Source organism: Acomys russatus, chromosome 15, assembly GCF_903995435.1.
Source record: "Acomys russatus chromosome 15, mAcoRus1.1, whole genome shotgun sequence".
NCBI lineage: Eukaryota > Metazoa > Chordata > Mammalia > Rodentia > Muridae > Acomys > Acomys russatus.
In genome coordinates, this window is record NC_067151.1 from 43,851,313 (window position 1) to 43,867,766 (window position 16,454).

The 16,454-nt window shown below is 45.9% G+C and overlaps 1 protein-coding gene across 2 annotated transcripts; it reads left to right on the forward strand.

Annotated features, from left to right (window-relative positions):
- The first annotated feature begins 9,450 nt into the window (after positions 1-9,450).
- Il12a (interleukin 12A) lies at positions 9,451-15,485 on the forward strand. Of its 2 annotated transcripts, XM_051156833.1 has the most exons (6): positions 9,451-9,477; positions 11,443-11,556; positions 12,836-12,877; positions 12,952-12,993; positions 13,084-13,227; positions 15,301-15,485. In XM_051156833.1, exons 1-6 carry the CDS (start codon positions 9,466-9,468, stop codon positions 15,454-15,456), a joined length of 510 nt encoding a protein of 169 aa, XP_051012790.1. In that variant the 5' UTR covers positions 9,451-9,465; the 3' UTR covers positions 15,457-15,485. The 2 variants fall into 2 exon arrangements, with proteins under 2 accessions (XP_051012790.1, XP_051012791.1); XM_051156834.1 differs by lacking the exon at positions 12,952-12,993.
- The last annotated feature ends 969 nt before the right edge of the window (positions 15,486-16,454 follow it).

Sequence of the window (16,454 nt, forward strand, 5' to 3'; positions counted from 1 at the left end):
CTCAGAGATTAATTGCTCTGTTGTTGTTGTTGTTGTTGTTTTGTTTTGTTTCTGGGAAGGGATTCTTCTGCTTTCTTCAGCCCAGTGTTGTTTTGCTTGAGGCAAGCTTCATGCTGGCCGGCTGAACTTGAGATCTTCCTGCCTCAGCCTCCCAAACGCTGGAATTGTAAAGTTGGACCAGCACATTAGGCTCTTCATCTCCCTCTGTCTATGAAACCAACTTCCTCTGCTCAGTTTATCAGAGCACTTCTATTTCATGAATGAAATACCTCCCAAGTAAGTCTAGAATTAAAAAACAAAACAACAACAACAAAAAAGCCAAAGACAAGACTGTTAAACTAAATTGTTGCAGTGTCATCTTTTGCCCAAATACTGTCCTATCTGTTGGGCATACAGAGGGAAGCAAACTGAACTGCGTTCTTGTGTCCTGCGCTATACACAGTAGTGCAAGGCAGCACTGGATAAGCAACTGCATTAGCTACACACACACAGTGAGCCATAACAGATATTAGCTGAGTAAATGAAAAAAGTGGCTAAAAATCTTATTTCCATCTGGATGCAGCAGTGCTCTGGGTTGGGTATTAGAGTGGAGAATGGCACTTCCTCTGCTGCCCTCCTTGATGTGTCTCTATGTCCCTGCATAAGCACCACTCAAATGTCTAACTAATGCTGCTAACTAGGGCCTTAAAACTAGAGTCACTTGATTTACTAAAACAAACAACAACCACAAAACCTATTTTTAAAAGCTTTTAATTAGGAACTCCAAAACCATTTTTTAAAGCTGTATTTGCATAATATTCTCCTACTTCAAGCACCCTTCTCACCACACTGTATTTTTAAGAGAGCAGCAAACGTATGCTGGGTTCAAATCCCGCTTCTTACACTTCCTCAGGAGGTTATTTATAGCCAGCTCTTTAAAGCTGTTTCTTGGTCTGTAAAACAGTGACAGAAATGACATCTGGCATATAGGGTTTACAAGGATTGAACAAAATGAAAATGGAAAACTGTCTGTGACAGTCCCCTGGCAACGACATGTACTCAGTAAACATTAGCAACTGTCACCAGCAAGCAGTAATGCCACTCCTCCTGAATCACTCTAGCTAGAATAGTTTGGAGGTGAAAAAAATCCCCTCAACACAAGTAGAGAAAGTACCAAGCTTCTCTGAAGAACAACACTGCCCAGTGGCTGAAGACACTCAATTATTTTATTTACATAAAAGACCCTGGACTAAACACTAGCAGCCCAGCCAGGCGGTGGTGTCTTGCATCTTTAATCCCAGCACTTAGGAGGCAGAGGCCTGCGAATGTGTGAATTCAAGGCCAGCCTGGTCTACAGACTGAGTTCCAGGATAGCCAGGACTACACAAAGAAACTCTTTCTTGAAAACTAAAACAAACACAAACAAAATAACGGCCTATTTGTTCCTACTGGAGTAAACACTATCTTTCTGAAAGGCATTTTCTGTATTCTATGTAATAGTGGGGTATTTTTCTTTATTATTCCACAGGCAACAGTATTTTTTTAAAGGGGAAATAGCTCCAATTAGAAGGCATACTTTTCCAGAAAGGCATGGAATCAGTGTAAATAGTCTCATAGTTCATTCCCATAACACAGGCCTGGAGGCATCCATCTGTCCATAACGCCCCAAAGAGATCTGAGTTATGAAGCTAAAAAAAAAAAAAAAAAAAAAAAAAAAAAAAAAAAGTCCCTAAGCAGTTTGGCCAAGAAAAAAAAATGTTTTTATTTTGGTAGTCTTCATGGAACTTTGTAGACAATTCAGTGAATTTTATTTTTGTCTGGTGGCTCACCACTTTTTGGTTCAGATGATAATGGCCTGTTGTAGAATTGGTAGAATCCATTTTTTTAGATTTGTAGAATCCATTTGTCAGATGGCTGCCCTGAAACGATTGCAGGAAATTAGTTTAGCCCTATTTAAATACAAAATAGATCATTTTCTATTGCATTACAAGAATGCATTTGCTTAATCTCTTTATAGAACTATATATATATTTTTTTTGACGTGGGACTATTACTATCTAGTTTCTAGAGAGAAACCACTCAAAGCAGTTCCACACCTGTTATATAAAGAGTGTTATTAGCAGGAGTAACAGGCAGAATATGTTCTCAGATCTTTGGAGCTCTCACACCAGTTAAGTTCCTGTCCTTTCTCAGGAGAGAAACACTGGGGCATGTCATGCTGTAAAATCAGCAGAGGAGCCGGGCAGTGGTGGCACACGCCTTTAATCCCAGCACTCGAGAGGCAGAGGCAAGTGGATGTCTATAAGTTCGAGGCCAGTCTGGTCAACACAGTGAGTCCAGGACAGCCAAGGCTACACAGAGAAACCCTGTCTCAAAAAACCAAAACCAAAACAAAACAAAACAAAAAACAAAATAAAAAAAACAGCAGAGGAAATGAGATTGCAGGATAGTCCACCTGCCGCTTCTTATTAGGAGATGGAGCCGCAAAGCTTTGTTCTGACACTAAAGGAAACATTCAGCACAGAAAGCTAATCCGACACTTCCCTCGGAAGCACTAAGCGGCCCAATGCTTTGCTTTCCTTCTCTTTTCTTTGAAACAAATGTCATCAGTCACCGTGGTTTCCCAGGCAGCGGGTCATGGAGTAAACAGAGGTGTGGAACAATAAGCTGCAGGTCCAGACTGTCTCCCTGCAAAGATGCTTAACTGCACAGTGAGATGCTTAGGCACTGACTATAATCCAGAACTGCCCAGAGCCACAACGTCTTCCATACTGCAGTGAGGAACACAGCTCGGTTCAGAGAGCACCAGAGACACTTGGCCCTGATCTACCTCCTCACCCCAGACCACATAATCACAACTCTAATTTTCTTTAAAAAAATTTTTTTTCTTAATTAAAATATAACTACATAGTTCCTGAACTTTCCTGAGTCCCATCCTACCTCACTCACTCTCAAATCCATGACTGTTTTTTCTTTACTTGTTACTGTTACATATATGCATAAATATAGAAACACATTTAATCCATTTAGTGTTGCTTGTATGTGTGTGAGTTCGGAGCTGACACTTGGTATTGGGTAACCAAATAAAGGCTGATCCCTGAAGAAGATTAATTTTCTCAGTCTCAGCACTCCTTGGCTACCCGCAGTTTTTTGTCTGGGGGATGGGGCCCCCTAAAAGTTCCCTCTCCGCTAATTTTTTAAAATTACGTGTCTATATAAGTATTGTCTGTGTGGGGAAATGTGAACATGAATGCGGGTGCCTTCAGAGGCCAGGAGATAGCCTTGATCCCCTGAGGGTGGAGTGCCAGGCAGTTGTGAGCTGTCCCTTCCCAGTCCCAAATAAGTGCTGGGGCCAGTATAGGGTCCTGGAGACCAGCACCCAGCTTTTAACCACTGAGCCGCCTCTCCAGTCCCACCAAGCTTCATTTTCACAAATATTTTCCATAGTAACACAAGAAAAGCCACAGCGACAAATGGTAAGATCCAACTTTACACTTCAATTCAATTGCAGACCCAAATGCTTCCCAGTGAATGTCTGTGTGCCTAGTTGTTTACAGAACTTCAGGGTATGAAAAGGCAGATTTCACCACGCAGATTCCAATCTCGGCACCGCTCTTCACGCCAGCTAAGACACTCTATGCTATACTTCAGTCTCTGCATTTGTAAAGACGAGCATCGTATTGGTTTCTTTTGTAAAACTGTGACCAAACTCTCTGACAGAAAGGACTTATGGGAAGAAGCATTCCCTTCGGCTCATGGCTGAAGAGCATTCAGTGTGCGCTCAGTGGCTCTGTTTCACGTGCTGTTGTCAGGCAGACTATCACGGTGACAGGAGTATGTGGTTGCAGAGTATCTTCATTTGTTGGCAGGCAGGAAGTAAGAAAAGGACATAAATTCAGAGGGGGGGGTCGAGGGAGCCTGATGAGCTAGAACCTCAAGGAAATATAGCCCACAGCACCCCAACACTCTCTGCCGATGACCTCTTCCCTCTGATTAGGTCAGACTTCTCCCTTCTGCCACCTCCCAAGAATGCTATCTTATTATGCATTCAACAAGGGATCAATTCATTGATTAAGCCAGAACTCCCATGACCCAGTTGTCTCTGAAACATCATTACAGACGTATTCAGAGGTGGGCTGCACTAATCCCCTGGCCATTTCTTAATTTAATCAGGCTGACAGTCAAAACTAATCATCTCAAGTTTAATAGTAACAGTATCGGCTTACGTTATTACCCCCATCTATCAGAGCTTGCCTAGGACTGAGAATATTAGGAATAACTCCTTCTCTCTCTCTCTCTCTCTCTCTCTCTCTCTCTCTCTCTCTCTCTCTCTCTCTCTCTCTCTCTCTCTCTCTCTCTCTCTTTCTTGGACACAGGCAGCTGAAGCTTCAACTTCAGAACTTTGAGCACATCCCACATTCAATGTCACTTCTATTTGCACGGCTTGGGAGAGTGTTTCAGTGGTAGAAGGTTTGCAAAGACCTGGGGTCCATGTCCACACATCCCTGCCCCCCCCCCAGCCCCCCCCCCCCCCCCCGTCACTTCTGTTTTCAGCTGGTAGGGGGGCTATGCCATTAAAAACAACTAGAAGAATCTTGTTCTTTTTTTCTTCTATCCCAAATGCATTGATGAGCTCTCACGTAGCTAGGGCCTCGAAAAGCCAAGATCTTTGAGAGATAGAAAGCCCAACGTGCTGGTGCTCTCTACTGAGGCATTTGCTAATTCATATGAACAGTTGGTATGACTGGAAAACTGAGAAGCTGAGCAGAAAATGGCTATTAGCAAGCAAGAGAAACAGGCTTGGGGAGGCTCAAAGAAGAAAAAAAAAGTTGAAATTCAGAGTCATCAAGTTAATCAGGACTTCAGACAAAATCCTGGAGGGAGAGTATAAAATGGCCATTCGTGTGTAGAGAAAGCTGCTCTTTGCTCCAGTGTACTTTCCCATTAGTAAGCAGAGCAGGGCAGGAGTTAGGCAGACAGAACAAAGGGTGGCTGAGAAACTATGCAAAGGTAACCAAGGTCCTGTGGAGATGAACAAATAAACACTGGGCTTCAGAGCCCACCAGGGCAGAGAGGCCTAGGGAAGCACCTTCTGCTTTCAGTAGGATCTCATGGAGCCACACTCTAGAAATAAGCACAAATACATAAGCACCGGATTTTGGAAATGGAGCCTCAAGCTGGCTTGATCCCTGATGGACTCAGGGGCTTCTGGGTTTGGTCTGATGGCTAATACCCCTGACCACGAGCAGTTTTTCTGTACGGAATGTCTGTCAGTCAATAGGAAGTTACCAGCCATGGAGAGATAGGGTCAAGAGCGAAATGCGCATTAGGATCATACGCAAGTCATTCAGCTATGGGGATGTCAGACTGTCAACATGATAAGGAAGATGGGTGACGGGATGGACAACTGCATCCAGGAACTGGAGTCTATACAATTTTAAAAGCCAAGTCGAATTTCTAATACCTAAACAAATAGTAACTGAAATCAGCCTTCAATGGGTGAATTTGGTGACTGTTGAGACATAAGTGAAGAAAGAATTAGTGAGCTAGAAGACTGAACTGGTAGAAAATGGACACATGGAAACACCCAGAGCCCAGTTCTTAGAAAGGGAGAGGAAATTCCAAAGTCATAAAACATGCAGGACGTTTCAAAAGGTTGGTTAGAGTCCTAGGAGGTACCAGATCGAAACCTAAAATGAGACCACACTGAAAACAATAATAGGCATTATTTGAAGAACGAATTAATAGCCTAGAACTTTCCAAAGCTGATTTAATCAAGCTACAGATTCTCAGAGAGAAAGCTCAACCTGGAACCCCCACTGACTGCCTCAACTTCCCCAGGCAGTTTCTACTGGCTGTTTGTAAGCCCTGGCTTGAGCTGCCCCCTCAGTCAGACTACTCTGGCCATTTCCGCTGGACATTGTGAATTCCTGAGTGGATGGTGTATTCCTCTTTCCTTCCTGTTTCCACTGCCACTTGCTATTTATTTTTGTTTACTTTTGCTTGCTTTAAATTTAATAAACTTACTCAAAACTGAGAAAATGGCTGTCATAAATAATCCTCTGAACAGTTGAAAATAGTGAGTGGCAGTCCTCAGCATCATCACACACAGAATTGCCCATGCTAAGGAAATGCTCTGCCACTGAGATATATTACCAGCCTTCTTTTAAAAAAAAAAAAACATGTTTCTAGTTTGAGAAAGACTGTCATTTCATTGCTCTGGGTGGCCTGCCACTCTGTAACCAGTAAAGCCTTGAACTTTGTTCCTCAGCCTCACAAGTAGCTAAATTTCAGGCCTTTCCCACCAGTTCAGCTTCTACCAAATTATGTTAAAGGGTGGTCTTGTCTTTTCATTTCCAGCAATGAAATCTTTCATTCGCTTTTCTTTCCTTATAGCATTGACCTCCATCTCCAAAACAGTGCTAAATACTATGTTAGTACTAATAGGCAAAAATATATATATATATAGAAAAAATAGTATTACAGAAGAAAGAAATAAAAACACCAGAAAATGTTTGACAGAGTGTGCAGAGAGTAAATACCCATGAAGTGCTCATCTGAGAACAGACAAGGCTCAGGGACCATGGAGGAAGAGAGGGGACAAATAGTAAAGGGCAGTGGGGGGGGGGGGAGCACTACACTCATGAGCCCATGGCAGCTGTGGTTGCCTGAACAATACCCTTCCCATGATCACCCCAGGCAACACTCCAACATGGAAGGGGTACATGAGCCTCCCCACCCCTAGCTGAGGAGCTATTGCCATTGATGACTTCTTCAGGAGAGACATTCAGGCCCCTCCCTCCCTCCCTCCCGCCCTCCCTCCCTCCTTACCTCCCTCCCCCCTCCCCCTCTCTCTAGAATGTGGCCCCTGACTAGTTGACTGAGCTCCTGTGGATGGCCCCACACTCCTGAGTGTCTAAACAGCACAAGTTGGACTCACATTCTTTTTAATAACTGAAGTCAGGACATGTAAAAGGAGACAGAGGGTAAGTAGTGGATCTAAAAGTTAAGTGGAGGCATGGGGGAGGAATATGATCAAAATACATTGTATGCCTGTATGAATTCTACAAGAGTCAGGAAAAAGTTGTATTAAAAAAAATGGGTCCAGAACTATATCTGGTGGCCAAGAACTCACACAGATCTGAGGGTCTGGGCTCATCTGGATAGCAGGAATTACTTTTTTTCTAAGAGGTACGCCTTCTATGAAAGGAACAGCTTTGTGATGAAGGCCACCTGAACCTTCTAGACACAAGCACGGCTCCTCACCTGTCGTTTGTTTCACATGGACTATTATGACACTGTGGATTCTGGCCATTGATTGTCCCTTGTCCCCAGTTCACAGTCACCAGGACCTTACAGAGTGGGGCTGCTATGGCTTTCTTCTTCTTCTCGGCCTTGTTATGCCCTTTTGAGCAGAGGCCCACCCTGCTGGGTGCTCAGGGCATATCAGCTGGCATTGACCTCCCCTGTCCAGGCTTCAGTGGACTTCAGAGGACCAAGCACCCACCCTTCTTCCCTGAGCTCCCAAAGGCTTGTTAGTATTGAGATGGTTGCCTCGGTAGGAAGTGGGCTATGACACGACCCCGCCCCACCCCCCAGCCCCCGCCTCCCCGTTCCCCCCCCCCCCCCCCCGTGCCCTCCTCCGTTCTCCTGTCTCGCCCCGTCCCCCCACCCCTGTCTGGGTGGCTGTCACATGGCTGGCTCCAGGACAATGACCAAACAGGCCCTCCTCCCTCTGGACGCCCTGCGAGACCGTTCTGGAGTAGAAGTTCCAAGGACCATTTCCAAACCTCCAAAACTCAACTTGTCCTTGCAAGTTCCGAACTCTTACACCTCTGCTGCAGGAACTGCATTGTCAACTCCCATTCAGCCCGGACAGTCATCGAGCTCTAGCCTGTGGCACCACTGAAAGTCCCATTTGCTCACTTTTGTTCTCTGTCTTGAACGGAGGCCTGGTGTGGCCACATCCCGCCACCTACTCCCTGTAGATCTGAGCTGGACCCCTTGCCGTTCAGCTTCTACATTGCTGAGGAAGGGATCTTCCCATCATGCAAATCCAAAGCTGTCTATCTGCTGAAACTCTAGAAAGGCTAAGGATATTGTCCTAGATCTTAGCAATGGCCAGATACATCTCCACCAATATCACAACTTGCCGCACTCTCTGCTCCCATCCCCCCTCCCCCCATCTCCCGGCAGCGTTGATTCCCATTTCCAAAACTAGTTCAGAATTCATCCCACTAGCAGCCACTAATGCCTCCTTGCAGATCCTGGAGGCTTGCAGGAGCCTTTGCTGCCTCCAAGGCTCCTGCAGAGCTGTGCACAGGCTTGCTCTATCTAGGCCTTTTCTCTCAGGATGCTGTGCACTAAATCAAAACTGCCAGAACCGAGTTCTAGGAGGTATACAGCCACACCGGTTTTGTCCCCTTTCTAAGGTTTAAAGTAGGACACATTCGCAAAGCACATCAGACTCGGTGTCCTCAATGGAGACAAGAAGTAAGTAGCGCTTGCTTCTTCGGAAGGGGGGCTGGGCAGCATGCTGTGGCTAGGGGATAGTGGGCGGGACAGACCTGTTCCAGGACTAAAGCGGCTTACTTGCCAGCCGGTTTCACTTTCGCTCTGAGTGCGGTGGGTGGCCGGTCAGTCCGGGAACCTCCTCAGAGAGTTAATCCGAAAGCACCACCCACCCCGGGGGCGATCGACGTCGCACCCGTTCTTGAGATGCTGAAGTAGAGACAGAGAGAGAAAGCAAGAGGCACAGTCCTGGGAAAGTCCTGCTGGGTCTCCAGACAATTATAAAAATGTGTCCGGTGGGGTCAGTATTCCAACAGCCTCATCTCCAGCCTTCAGCTACCCGGTTCAGTGCTAGTCCAGCATGAGTCAATCACGCCGCAGTAAGTAGCCCAAGGCTGGAGACCAGGGTGATAAGGTCAGGGTAGGAGGCCCCTGGGAAAGAGTAGGCAGAAGCTGTGGACCCACTAAGGGAGACTAAAGGGTGATCAGCAATTGCCTGCTAAGGGGAGGAAGTTGGGAAGGACCGTTGTGCTAGGTCTGCGCTGCACCGAGCATGGCCTCTTTATTATGGAATAGGCCGCGCACTACCGCTATACCCATTTCACGGAAGAAAACTGAGGCCCAGCCCTAAAGCTAGAGCAAGGAAAACGCAGATCTCAGCCAGCCGCCCCCCCCCCCCCCGCCCCAAAAAAAGATCTGGGAAGTCTTGTTCCACCTGCCAGCCCTGAGGAAGGGGTTGGGTAGAGGAAGGGCAGTACTCAGAAGAAATGGATGACGAAGAGGACGAGAACGGCTGAAGAAGGAGGCAGGCTAAACCAAGTTGACAAGCTCAACCTACCTCCCATTCCCCTTCCAGGCCCCCTCTTTTTGGCCATCGTTGTGCTAACCTACCTCAGTTTGGCCAGAGCCAACCCAGTCGCCGGACCTGCCCAGTGTCTTCACTGCTCCCAAAACCTGCTGAAGGCTACCGACAACATGGTGAAGACGGTGAGTTTTTCCGTGTGCTTCTGGCTTTGAAACACCGCTGTTGGAAGCTCCGTGGTTGAAGTGACTTCTAACCCATGTGGTGTCTGCTGGGAAGCTGTCCGTTCCCAGGTAGCTGGCAGGAGTAGTTAGAGGAAACTTTTCAAACCTTCCTAATATAATCTAAAGGAAACTGTGTCTCCAGAGAAAGGAAGAGCAGCAATAAATTCTAACGACATCAGTTTGGGCTTTGTTTACACAGACAAAAGTGGATACTGACAGTGTCCCTCCTAGCCTGCCTGTGGTATGGCATTGTGTCAAGTGCTCCCAGCTTCTGCGCCCCTTTTCCACCCACAATGAAGCTGTAAAGTTTCACAAGCTATAAGGATGAATTCGATTGTCTCCCCCGCTGGTCACCAACATCTAACAGCAATGCCATTCATTCCTCGTTGGATGGACACATCTCAGGGAGGACTAGGACACCAGATGTCATGTCTAACCTTCCCTTTTCTGGGGCAAGTGGGATCCAGTTTTGTTGATAGCTCCATTCATTTTCCTCACGGTTCATGTTTGAATGCAAAAATATCCTTTTCTGTTGTAAAAATGCGGCGATTTCCTCTCGCTTTTGCTACAGAGCTAGAGTATACTCTAAAGTGTTCAAGATACCCTGCATCTGCTAGGACGGTGGCTCCGGGGCAGAGTTCTAGCTTAATTATGAATGAGAACCTGTGTTCCATCCCAACAGGACATGCACCCCTAAAGCCCTAGAACAGAGGAGAGGTGGGGGAGAGGAAGAGAGAGACACCTTATTTTTTTCTGCTGTGTTTTAAATCTTTTTTGAGGGCCTTCTAGCTCCACTCCAGCAGGCCTTCTTGGAGAATTTCTTCCTTCCCTCCTAAACTTACATAACGCGCTGCCGATTGTTCTTGAAAGCTCAAACATTTTCATTAAGTGAGTTTCCCAGGCAGGAGAGATGGCTCAGTGGTCAAGAGTGCGGTTGACCGCTCTTCCAGAGGACCGGAGTTCAGATGCCCAGCATTCAAGTGGTGGCTCACAACCATCTGTAACTCCAGTCTTAGGGAGTCTGTCATTTTCTGCCCTCTGTGGGCACTGTGCACACGGCCCACAGATATACATGCAGGCAGAACGCTTGCACACATGAAACCTTAAAAATGAGGAGGAGTTTTAAGGGAGGCTTCCTAAGGAATACTTGCGGAGAAGAGAGACTGTTTTCCTAAGGTGAGGTTTGACAGGAAAAGGATTTAGGAGTTGAAAATAAACTACATGCCCCTCACTCCTCCACTCCCAAGTAACTGTGCTGCTGTTCAAGACAGTACTCCCTAATTGAACTTGGAATTCAGGAGGTCATGTTACTGTCCTTTCTTTGTCATATCCCTAGTACCCCAGCTGAATGGAAAAGTTATCTCAACCTCCCGTCAGAAAGCTGTTGACTTCTTAGTGCGTTGTGTAATTCTGTCCAGTGGTGCTTTCCAGCACACCACTGGGTCAGAGACAGTCCCTGTGTATGTAAATTAAGCGCAACTAGTATTTAGAGCTTGCAAGTTGGTTACAGCCACCAAGCTGTGACTTTAACAGTTCCCCTTTAGAAGTTATACTTGAGAGAGGATATTCATACAGCACAGCTGCTTGGCAAAAGGAAAAACAACAGGACTCACCAGAAGCAAGCAGCATCTCAGTGTGGCACAGATGCTGATTAACACAGCCTGTGGCAAAGACCACAGTGTTTGCATGGTGAGAAAAAGATCCTGCTGGCAAACAGCCTAAGCCAAGTGGGAGGAAAGGTAGGGAGAGAGTGTAGGAGGCCTGTTTATTCTCATATTATAAAGAGTCTGAATTTTCTACAGGTCAAAGAAATGATGGTCCACAGTGACCAGCCCAGGCTCTGCCGGCACCCTGGGGTGCCAGGCTCAGAGGGAGCCCCTATCTTGCTGAGAGGGTTACCCCAGCTTCTCTTTATGGTTTTCACAGGCCAGAGAAAAGCTGAGACATTATTCCTGCATGGCTGGAGACATTGATCACGAAGACATCACGAGAGACAAAACCAGCACACTGAAGGCCTGTTTACCACTGGAACTAGTCAAGGTACAGAGATCCCCGCCCCCCCCCGCCCCCCCCCCCCGCCCCGGAAAACATGCAGTACAGTTAAGAGCTGTGTGGTGTGGCAAACCTCAGCTGTCTCCAAACATTTGCATGTAGCTATCAAAAAAACGACATTCTTGGGAAAAAAAAATTGTCACAACAATATGAACACTTCAACAAGCTGAAGGCTGTACTCAGTAGCTATGAGCTGGTGTGGTACTGTATACCTTTCATTCCAGCACTTGGTGGGCAGAAGAAGGCTGGTCTCCAGTAATTAGAGGTCTACCTGGTATACACAGTGAGGTCCAGGCATCCAGTGCTACAGAGGATGACCTCATCTTTAAAAGGGGAAGGGAGGGGCTGGTGAAGCTCACCTAGTAAAGTTCCCACTGCACAAGCATGAGGACCTAAGTTCGGATCTCCTGCGCCCATGTAAAAGCTGGGTGTGATGGTCCCACATGCAGCCTCAGTGCTAGTGGAGGCAGAGACAGGAGGATACCTGGGATTTATTGCCAGGCTAGTCTAGTTGAGCTGATGAGTGGCAGGTTCAGTGAGAGGCCCTATATCAGAAAACAGAAGGTCTGAAGAAGTGATTGAGACAGACGCCAAAAATCATCCTCTGGCTTCCACATGCACACACATACACCTGCACACACACACCTGCACACACGCGCACCTGCACACACACTTGCACACACACATACACCTGCACACACGCACACCTGCACACACGCACACCTGCACACACACTTGCACACACACACATACACCTGCACACACATCTGCACACACGCACACCTGCACACACATCTGCACACACGCACACCTGCACACACACTTGCACACACACATATACCTGCACACACACTTGCACACACACATACCTGCACACACACACACACACACACACACCTGCACACACACGATTCTACAAAAGTTGTTATGATGGTGGAGTTTGTGATGCTTTTTACTATGATGAAAAGTTAGTTTGAGATAAGATATCAGAGAGATGTATATTAAGAATTAATAGCCAGGCCTTTAATTTCAGCACTTGGGAGGCAGAGGCAGGCAAATCCTTGTGAGTTTCAAGACAGCCTGGTCTACCGAGGGAGTTCCAGGACAGCCAGGCACACACACACACATACACACACACACACATACACACACACACACACCAAAAAGCAAAAAACAAAACCTGTCTTGAAAAACCAAAACCAAACAAAAAAGCAAAACAACAAAAACAAAAGAAAATAACTAACACACTCTAATGTTTTTCCTCTAGAATGAGAGTTGCCTGGCTACTAGAGAGACTTCCTCCACAATAGTAAGTAAGCAATATAGAGGTTTCTTCCTCATGACAGATTCATAATTCTGATGCCTGATCATTCTTTCCTCTAGAGAAGGAATTGCCTGCCCCCACAAAAGACTTCTTTGATGATGGTAAGTTATGCCACTTTTCTCCAATACAGCAGGGCCATGTAGTTCCAGACCATCTCAACGGTTTCTTTCCCATTTTGTCCTGTCATCTAGACCCTGTGCCTTAGTAGCATCTATGAGGACTTGAAGATGTACCAGACAGAGTTCCAGGCCATAAACAAAGAGCTTCAGAGTCATAATCAACAGCAGATCACTCTGCACAAGGACATGCTGGCAGCCATTGATGAGCTGATGCGGGTGAGGCTTCCTCCTATTAGACAGAACAAAATCAGCCCTTCCTGGCTTGGGAGAGAACTGAAGCCCCCCCCCCCCCCAACCCAAGCCTGGGAAAGGCCTTGCGAGTTGAGGGCAAATGCAAGCAGCCTTCTATTTGTTGGCCTCATGATATACCCCAGGCTCTTTTCCAATGGCTTTTCTCCTACCATGCCCACAATAAGCAAATAAGGTCTGCTCAAAGGAAGAAGCCGAAGCTTAGGAGAGTGGTGATACTCATCCGAGATCACACAGCCTATGAGAGGCTGAGCTACGGCCCCCTACAAAAGAGGTTTTGCTTGTTTATTTGTTTTTAAATACTTTCTTCACTTAAGAGTCCACTGTTAGGACCGGAGAGAGAGCTAGTGATTAAGCGCACTTGCTATGCAACCATGAGGATTTGAGTTTGTCCTGGAGCACCTATGCAGCCAACAGGATGTGGTTTTGAACTGGCCTATAGCCCCCGAGAGTGGAGACGGGAGGATCACGGAGGCTTTCTTGCTGCAAGCATAGTCATGAGGCCTTCATGTTCAGGGAGAGACCCTACCTCAAATGAGTAAGACAGAGAGTAACACAGGACTCCCTTCTCTAGTTCCTGCATGTTGCAGGCACAGATATATGCATGCGTACATGCATGCAACACACGCGCACACACACAAACATACACATGTCCTTTCTAAAAAAAGAAAAAATTCAGGGTGAACACTCTAGGGGCTGCACGCATTCAGATATTACTAAGGAAAACAAGTGGAGCTAGCGTCCAATTATAATCTATTTTGAGCCACAACGTGAACAAAATGAGAAGTGATCTGCCATCTAGGGAAATCTACAGTGTAAGGCACCTGTGAGAACTCGCAGCCCAAAAGACAGAGATATGCACACAAGAAAGATGAGAGCCTTGGCAACTAGGGCATGGGATGAAAATGTGTTCAGAACTCACTGCCTGAAAACCATTTGCATGTCGTATATACTGTCTTGGCTGGGGTGTCTATTTCTTTGATTTAAAAAAAAAAAAAAAACATCATGACCAAAAGCAAGTTGGGGAGGAAAGGGTTAATTTCGTCTTCTAGCTTGTAGTGAGTCCATCCTCCAGGGAAATGGAGGCAGGAGCTGATACTGATGGGCCCCAGCATGCTCCACGTGGCTTGCTCAGCTTGCCTTCTATAGCGCCCTGCACACCAGCAAAGGGTGCTCCCACATCAATCATTAATCAAGAAAATGACCACAGGCCAACCTGGTGGGGGTCTCTTTCTGAACAGATGTCTCCCTCTTCCAAAGTGACCCTAGCTTGTGTCAAGTTAACATAGAGCCAGCCAGTACATTATACATTGCCGGAATACTTACTTGAAAGACAGTGATGTCTATGCCAATGTCAAGCAGCCCTACCCTACAGAGGTTTGTAATTGATAATTACATGTACAAGCCCAGAAGTCAGGTGATTCAGGCTGTAGACAGAGGTCTACCAGGACCCAGACAACTGTTTGCCTGTTTGGAAAATGGGATGGCTTTCAACCTTCTACCTCTCTTTCTATCTCTAGAAACTTCGTAAGGAGCAAGTGAGGATATTAACCGTCATACAAACATAAGTTCTGATTCTATGCTATCAAGTCAAAAGGAGCAAGTGAGAAGCACTCGCTGGTTTACCTAACACAGATAACATTTCTCTCAGAACTAGGGGGGTCACTGATAGTAATCTCTCAGCGATAGCCCCCCTCCCCCCCCCCCTTCTTAGCATAGCCTATACAGTTATTTAGTGATTGCTGCAGATGCCACGCCCTACACACATTCCTTCTGAGACACAAGCCCTAATAATGCTTTTTCGGGCAGTTTAGGGGGTCTTTTCAGAGCTCACTAAAGACATAGGTATGTACTTGCAAAAGGGTATTTCTTCCTCTGTTCCTGCAGGAGGAGCTGGTATGAGATACGTCTTTGAGTGTAGTGAGGAGCTAGGCTGCAGGCTCTGGAGTGGGCATTGACCTCATCCAACCTCATCCATTTTTGCTGACCAGTGTTTTTATTTTGAAATTGTACATACATTATGTTTGCGTTTCCTTGTAGACTCTGAATCATAACGGCGAGACTCTGCCCCAGATACCCGCCTGGGAGAGAGCAGATCCTTACAAAGTGAAAATTAAGCTCTGTATTCTACTCCACGCTTTCAGCATCCGCGTCACGACTATCAACAAAGTGATGAGCTATTTGAATTCCTCCTGAAAGGCTCAAGTCCTTCCCCCATAGTGCCCTCTTTGAAAAAAAAATATATATCAAAGAAATTTTAATAAGAGGTGGGTTAAGAATCAGGAAGTCTTGGCCTGATTAACCTTAAGCTCCTGTAGGAATCTATGCTCCCATCACATTCTCATCCCCCCATCAAAGGTGGCACAGCTACCTCAGCATCGTCCCTTCAATCATGTCTCTCATATTTGCTATGCATGTTGTTTGTAAGTTTTCATGAAAACTTGTTGAGGTGAGAAAGTGTCCTCCCTGAATGTGTCAGCAGACAAGCAAGAGCTGATGATAAGCTATTATTTTTGTACCAAGGTGTTTATGAAAACCACATATTTAAGCATATTTATTATTATATTTTATACTCATGAAAGTATATGAGCTTATTTATATTTATTTATGTTCTATTTATTATAATATTTCTTATCAAATGAATTTGAAATATACCTTATGTGGTCCTAATAAAGTGATGCAAGCACTTCACAGATGGTCTTGGAATATTTATTTATCTGTTTCTATCTATCTATCTATCTATCTATCATCTATCTATCTATCTATTTATTCAAACAGAGTCTCGTTGAGTCAATCAGGCTGATCTCCAACTCAGAGATCAGATGGCCTCTGCCTCCCAAATGGTGGGGCCAAACCTGTGAACCACTATGCCCAGCTAACTGCAGTATATAAATGTTCCAAGACACACTGCAAGTAAACTGTTAGTTTGCTCTCTATGGCTGTGATAAACACCATGATCAAAACAACATGGAGGTGGGGGCATATTTCATGTTACAGCTCACAGTCTACCTATCACAGAGGGAAGTCAGGGCAGGGACCAGGAGGCAAGAACTGATGCAGAAAGGGTGGAGGGATGCTGCTTACTGCTTGCTCCCCATGGCTTGCTCAGCCTGCTTTCTTATACAATCCAGGCACAGCACACTAGGATTGGCCCTGCCCACAGTGTGCTGAGTCCTCCACGTCAATCACTGATC